The sequence below is a fragment of the Berghia stephanieae genome, chromosome 5 (assembly GCF_034508935.2).
Source record: "Berghia stephanieae isolate SIO BIC M18660-M18661 chromosome 5, UCSD_Bste_1.3, whole genome shotgun sequence".
NCBI classification, from domain to species: Eukaryota; Metazoa; Mollusca; class Gastropoda; order Nudibranchia; family Aeolidiidae; genus Berghia; species Berghia stephanieae.
The window spans coordinates 15,672,992-15,680,564 of NC_088364.1; the positions used below are offsets into that span (position 1 = coordinate 15,672,992).

At 39.9% G+C, this 7,573-nt stretch overlaps 1 protein-coding gene across 1 annotated transcript in view; it reads right to left on the bottom strand.

Annotated features, from left to right (window-relative positions):
• Window positions 1–7,573, bottom strand: part of LOC144973864 (monocarboxylate transporter 10-like) — a 49,545-nt gene that overhangs the window by 17,778 nt on the left and 24,194 nt on the right. The window contains exons 12-14 of the mRNA XM_078916752.1: window positions 6,273–6,348; window positions 3,025–3,097; window positions 978–1,076 (exon numbers count right to left, since the gene is read on the bottom strand). Of these exons, the coding sequence (XP_078772878.1) occupies window positions 978–1,076; window positions 3,025–3,097; window positions 6,273–6,348 (248 nt within the window). The remainder of the gene's footprint in view (window positions 1–977; window positions 1,077–3,024; window positions 3,098–6,272; window positions 6,349–7,573) is intronic.

Sequence of the window (7,573 nt, forward strand, 5' to 3'; positions counted from 1 at the left end):
GATTAGTAAAAACACCAAACGAAATTTTAATATTATTGTATTATTTTAAATGACAACACTGCGATAGAAAGGAGTGGTGACAAGAGATGGACAAAAGAAAACAAAAAATCGGATTTGCTACTTGCTAGGTTCGACACACACACACACACACACACACACACACACACAAACACACACATCTTTTGTAGTCACATACATTTCAAACAATAACCCATTAGAGAAGAGGGGTCATGCCTTCACCATAGATCATTGTCATTGCGATCATTATGGTGTAGTAAATTTTGAAATTTACCCCGTATAATGGAATCGTCCAAGGCGTGCGCCTCCTGTTCCCCCCATCTCACACACGAAAGGGCGGTTTGCGGAGTGGAGGTTGGTGGTCGTCTGCCTGTATGGTCGTCTGTGTCGTTTAGTGTATGGCAAAGGGGGGTGGGTGCGATTAATTTAGTGGATGGGTGGTGATTGGTGGAAGATAGGCAACCGAAGCAACGAATCGCTGGGGAAGTAGTAGGCTATGGCGCGAGACCGTAGGACCGTGGTCCTTGCAAGGACCGCCCCGCACTAGTTGAAAGGTGATAAGAAGTGAGGACCGCCGCCGGTCTTCCCCTCTGGGACCGGTCTTCGGTTCACAGCTAAAAGACCGTCGGACCGCGGTCCAGACCGGTCTTCAGCGCGGCACTAGTCCCTGGCCAACAGTAACACTTAACATGTAGGACGAGACATGCCTGTTGGGCGGTATTACAATTTTTTCGGACAGAAACAACGCTGTTAACGGTCAGGTACTCATTTTCTACGGTGAGAGAATGTGAGTAAAGAGCCTATTCCAGGGACTCAACTATGCGCCGAGCGAGGCTCGAACCCAGGACCTTCCGATCCGAAAGCGAGTGTCATACCACAAGACCACATTATCATAGCCGTTCTTGGACATTTGGTCACCAATTAATGTGTTTTATCATAGCACAACAGACACTGTCCACCTTTCTAGAGTTTTTGTATTTTTGATGGATTGACATATCAGCTTGTCCTTGTTTGACAGGCATGCCCTGACCTTTGACCTGTAGACTATGCTTTGGTTACTGTGACAGAAGAACAATTCGTGGGAAAAAAAAAGATTAGGTTTACCAAAACTGACTGCAATCATAGTTAATGATTAGAATTAATACAGACATGCCAACCTACGAATTATAAGGGAGTCTTTGTATAGCGCAATATATCCATTTTACCATACCCTGTGTTAACTATAGATAGTATGCGCTTGGCTAAGAAGCTCATAACATTGCCATCCGGAAGTATAATGGACCAACACACAAAACTGTGTTTATCCATGAACGTTTATAGTCAGGTTAATACAGTATAGTGAGCGTTACTCATATACGCGGATGGCAAAAAAAAAAAAAAAAAAAAAAACAATAACAAAGACCCGAGTGACGTCATCTTCGAACTATCTATACTTCGTTACCGAGAAAGATAAAGATCTGAATATGTGTGTGTATGAAAGCTAACAGACGGAGCAAGAAAGAAAAAAACCAAACCATCCCAAACAATCAGTATAATGGTAGCACGTCTGACGGGTAATCAGAAGGTCTGAGGTTCGATCCCCAGTCGAGGTAGACTGTTTTTTTTGGGATGTTTTTGTTGGTGTTATTTTTCTTTCTTGCTTTGTCTGGCACCTTTCATACACACTTGTTCAGATCTTTATCTTACACCGGTGCCTGCTCCTTAATTTCTTCATTTGATATTTTCAAAAAATAAAAAAGAGCAACTAAAATGCCTTCGTCCTCGTGTTCAATGTATGTGTTGTTTGATGCAAGCGAGGATTCACAGCGTAAAACGCGTACCCTTGTGAAGAATATAGATAGAATGCGCTTGGCCAAGGAGTTCACAACATTGCCATCCGGAAGTATAACGGACCAACACACAAACTCTGTGTAACCATGAACTTTTATAGTCTGGTTAATACAGTTTAGTGAGAACAACTCACAAACGCGGATGGCAAAAACAATAACAAAGGCCTGAGTGACGTCATCTTCGAACTATCTATAGATATTAGAATTGTCCCAACTACCAAGAGCCTCTGTGGTATAATCGTAGCATGTCTGACCGGTAATCAGAAGGTCTGAGGTTCGATCCCCAGTCGATATAGACTTATTTTTTGGGATGATTTTTTTCTTGCATTTTTCGTTCTTGCTTTCATACACACTGTTCAGATCTTTATCTTACACCGGTGCCTGCTCCTTAATTTTTTAGTTACAGTGAAAGTGCGGCGGTTCGTGGGGAAAAAAAAACTAAACTTTGCTTAACAAATACTGACTGCAATCATAGTAGTCCTGGTTAGAACTATAGAGTTGTCAACAACAACAACAAAAGAATTTGTGTTATATAAATAATACTAAAAAAAAATTCCCTTTATTCATCCCCAAGGGGAAATTTGTCTTTAGGGTCTATTCCAAGGGAAGACTGGAATAACCCAGGCGTCAGCCGCAGAGCAGCGCCGCAAAGTGAGCTAGGGCGAGGTGACTTGCTCAAGGCCACACAACGCAGCGGCGGGTGATTGAACTCGGTACCTTTCGGGTAGGAAGCAAAGACCGTACCACTGAGCCACGCTGCCCCTAGAGATTCACTGTCCACTAGATATTCATGACAACTGACATGTAGACTGTTACACGACAGAAGAACGATTCGTCAGGAAATAAAAATGGGTTAACTAATACTGACTACAATCAGAGTAATGATTAGTATTTTAGACTTGTCAACCAAAATATTGAATGAGTTTTCTTTATATAGGGCAATATCGACTAACTATTCCCTGACAACTGGTCTGTAGAACAGTGTTTGGTTTCCTTGACCAGTGGGCGATTTGTAGGGGAAAAAAAACAACAATACGGATTTACAAATACGGACTGTAATCATTGTCATGACTAGATGAATTGCAGACAAACATACCAACTAACAAACAAAATGAGTTTTATTTCATATAGCGCAATATCCAGGAAATATGCCCTGCCTGACAACTGACTGACTGACCTGTCGACTGTGGACGGTTCCCGTGACAGAGAGATGACTCGTGTGGAACAATCCTGGGGTAAACCGATACTGACTGCAATTATACAAATGATTAGAATAATTACTGGCATGCTAGCCAACAAAAATAATGAGTTTACATAATAGTACAATGTCACCTAAATACGCCCTGACCACTTACGGATAATAGTAATTGCTTGCTATCCTTTTGACATAATGCATTAGCAAAGTCCTCCAAATATCTAAAAAACCGAACTACTCAATCACTGCTGAGTGGTCGGGGTGGGGTGGGGTTGGATGGGGAGGGGGGGGGGGGGGTCGGAAAAAATATCGACTGCCTCAAGGTTTCGACCTCGGTCCCATTGCGTATGAAATGAGTGCACTAGCTACTAGTGCCGCGCTGAAGACCGGTCTGGACCGCGGTCCGACGGTCTTTTAGCTTTGAACCGAAGACCGGTCCCAGAGGGGAAGACCGGCGGCGGTCCTCACTTCTTATCACATTTCAACTAGTGCGGGGCGGTCCTTGCAAGGACCACGGTCCTACGTCTCGCGCCATAGCCTACTACTTCCCCAGCGATTCGTTGCTTCGGTTGCCTATCTTCCACCAATCACCACCCATCCCACTTAATTAATCGCACCCACCCCCCTTTGCCATACCCTAAACGACACAGACGACCATACAGGCAGACGACCACCAACCTCCACTCCGCAAACCGCCCTTTCGTGTGTGAGATGGGGGGAACAGGAGGCGCACGCCTTGGACGATTCCATTATACGGGGTAAATTTCAAAATTTACTACACCATAATGATCGCAATGACAATGATCTATGGTGAAGGCATGACCCCTCTTCTCTAATGGGTTATTGTTTGAAATGTATGTGACTACAAAAGATGTGTGTGTTTGTGTGTGTTGTGTGTGTGTGTGTGTGTGTCGAACCTAGCAAGTAGCAAATCCGATTTTTTGTTTCTTTGTCCATCTCTTGTCACCACTCCTTTCTATCGCAGTGTTGTCATTTAAAATAATACAATAATATTAAAATTTCGTTTGGTGTTTTACTAATCAAATAATATGAGTTTCATTAGTTTCTTCCTTCCAAAAAACCCAGTTATAACGTCTGAATTTTAAAAAAGTCCAATAGAATATTTGGGGACCCCGATAGCTCAGTTGATAGAGCACTCTCTTTATACGCAAAGGGCCAGAGATCGATCCCGGGTGCAGTCGATTTTTTTCTGAATCCCTGTCTACTCAGCAATGAATGGTAGCTGAGTTTGTTAGATCTGGCGAAAAGTCACCATCGACCCCTCTTATCACCTCATCCACCCCCTCTTATTATAACTTCACGTCTCTCTCTTACTCTTCAATGCTCGCTGCCCTCTAATGTGTGTGTGTGTGGGGGGGGGGGGTAGAGTTGCGTGTGTGTATCAACGCCACGAACAACTCGATCAACGCCTTGGGCGATGCCATTATCTCCGTTAATGGGATAAATTTCAAATTTTATTAAATTATCGAAGTAACAATGAAGTACGGTGAGCAAATAAAGAAGGCATCACCCCTCTTCTCTAATTAGGTTACAATTTGAAATGAGTGTGACTACTCCGTGTGTTTTACTCCTGTAGACCACGGTTTTCATCGTGTAGCGGTCTTTAAAACGGTTCAAGAATGAACGATCCCATGGTCTCAAAGGTCAAACCGGTTCGAATTTCCAACAGTCTCTCAGGAATGTTCAATGTCGAAAAGGACCGGTCCTAGACCGGTCCTTGCGGTCTTCATTTCCCAAGGACCGTAGGACCGTGGTCCTTAAGCTTGCCAAGGACCGCCCCGCACTACTAGCTACCAACTGAACTATCAGGACCTCCCCCCCCCCCCACACCTCGCCCTCCCCTCCCCCGAAAAAATTATATGCGCGTAACTCGTTAAAATGTCCAATTCTATTCAGGTTGGCAATACTGGAATTATAATATATTATCGTTAAAGTAATAATCATAATGAATGCAACAGAGTTATTATTGGCCGCTGTCGACTAGAGGAATGTGTAAAAAGCGTTGCACGTCATAAAAGTGTCCACAAAAAAGACAAAAAGTGCTTTTTATGAAATGAATTGCTTTCTTTCATTAACGTCATATCTCCCGTACTCTGGAAAAACCTATATTATTTTAAAATTTGGCCAGAAAACAAACGCGTCCTTCAAACATCGATCGATTTTAAAATGACTCCCACCTTGGAAAAAACAAACAAACAAACTCTCAAACCTGGACTTCGTGTCGTCCCTAGTGTTGGTGAGGAGGGGGTTAAGATTATAAAACGACGTGCCTATACCTGCAGGTCTGATAACCGATTGCAATTATGGGATTGGTATAATATGTTTGAAATGGACAATATTTTGGGTTGGTTTGAGAGTATTTCCATTAGATCATTGAGCCCAGACCTGTATTTTAGTACAGGTTGGTCTATACCTATAATCCCAAATGCTGCCGAACTCTAGCAAAAAAACAAACAAACAAAAAACACATGAAAATTTTTGGCCGAAAAAACTCTTCCTTCAAGATTTAAATACCCATAATCTCGGCAACACTAACTCTCAAACCTGGGATTTCTTGAATACCATTTTCAATCTCATTCAACCCCGAACACGCCGTGCTCATTTGTTTGGTCCGTTGTTTGATAAAAAAAAAACAAACAAACTTACGCAATAAATCGTCATGACACTTTTTTTTTCTTCCGGTCTTTCGCCATGACGAATTGGACTTGATAACGCTAGTGACATCGACACGTAGATTGTGTACAAGCAAATTGATTATTTTGAAATACTTACTATCAATCAATAGCAAGTCATATCAAATGAACTTTTAGATGAAAAACATTTTTTTATCACAAAAAAGCAAAAACAATTGAATAATAAACAAAAAATGAATATAACAGTTTAAAAAAAAAAAAAGAACAAAAATCCAATACGGAATGTTTCGGTTCAAAACCCTTTCTCCAGCCAACCCCCCCCCCCCCCCCCCCCCCCCCCAAATAAAACAACAAAAAACAACAATAAACCCCAACCCCCCCCCCCCCCCCAAAAAAAAAAAAAAACAAACAAAAAAAAACAAAAATTAAACAACAACAAAAAAACAAAACAAAAAAAACAAAAAAAACAAAAAACAAAACATAAAGACATTACTAAATTAGAAATAACGTCCATTTTGTTGAACGAAAATTCGAAAAATTATATGTACTCATAGATTGGAAGTTTTATAAGTTTACCTTTTGAGAAATTCATATAGTCATATGCTTTGGAAGATCTATTATAATTTATCTTTGACAATCTATATTCATTCACCTCTGGAAGATTTATAATTCACACATTTGATTAACTAGACTCATTTATCTATAAGTTTAACCTCTTATAAACGACATTTTTTCTTTTCTGGAGTCTCAATCTCCTCTTTCTCTCTCTCTCCCCCCCCCCCTCTCTCCTCTCTCTCTCTTCTCTCTCTCTCTCTACTATATATAATATATATTTATATATTATAATATATAATATATATTGGATCGTGTTTGATACAAATATGGTACGAAAATGCTCGACATGTAGTAATGGAGCGAATTAAATTATAAAAAAAAAAATATATTTACCACAATTTTAGACAGTCTACATTAATGTTTCAGCTTAATTTGCCATCCGCAGGACTGAGTTGTTTTGTTGACTGTTGTTGTTTCTTGAAGTGGTTCCGTTTAAAGTTGATTAACAAGAACTTCTAAAGAAGAAGTTCTTGTTAATCAACTTTAAACCGAACCACTTCAAGAAACAACAAAAGTCAACAAAACAACTCAGTCCTGACGATGGCAAATTAAGCCTGAAACTTAATGTAACTGTCTCAAACATTGTGGTAAATATATTTTAAAAAAATAATATATAAAATTTTTAATTTCCTTCATTTATCAATTTTGCTTTTTCCGTTTTTTGTTTTTACCCTTTGCCAACAATTCTTCTCACAATCTCCGGATTGACGTGCTTGTTTCAGGTCTGAAACCCAATAAATTCTGGGTTCTGCTTTAATGGAAATTTAAACAAAAATGACCCGAACAAGTGTTATAACACACAAAATGCAAAATTTTTTCCATTACAACAATGTAAACAGCCCATAATTGCGTTTTGGGTCGAGGGTCAATTTGTTCCGTCGTTCCGAATCAATTTTCATACCATACACAATCAAAATGTTTCTGAAATCTCACACCGCTTTTAAAAGAACAACTAGCATTTTAAATCCCCTGACCAATCAAAAAGACAAAGAACAACGTATTTACCCCCTTATTCTAGCTATGCTTTGTTTTACACTTGAACCTTTACCTTTCAAAAGAAAATTCCTAACTTATCGAAAAAACGAGGGGTAGTTTTTTTTCCCGGTTTTTTGGGCGTTTTTTTCGGGGTTTAAAAAACGACAATTTATTTCAATAGACTTTTTAAAAATTTTTATTGGATGTAAGTATTTAAAAAAATGTGGAGGAGGAGGGGAGGGGAGGGGGAAAAAAAGAAGAAAAGAAAAAGAAAAAAGAAAAGAGAA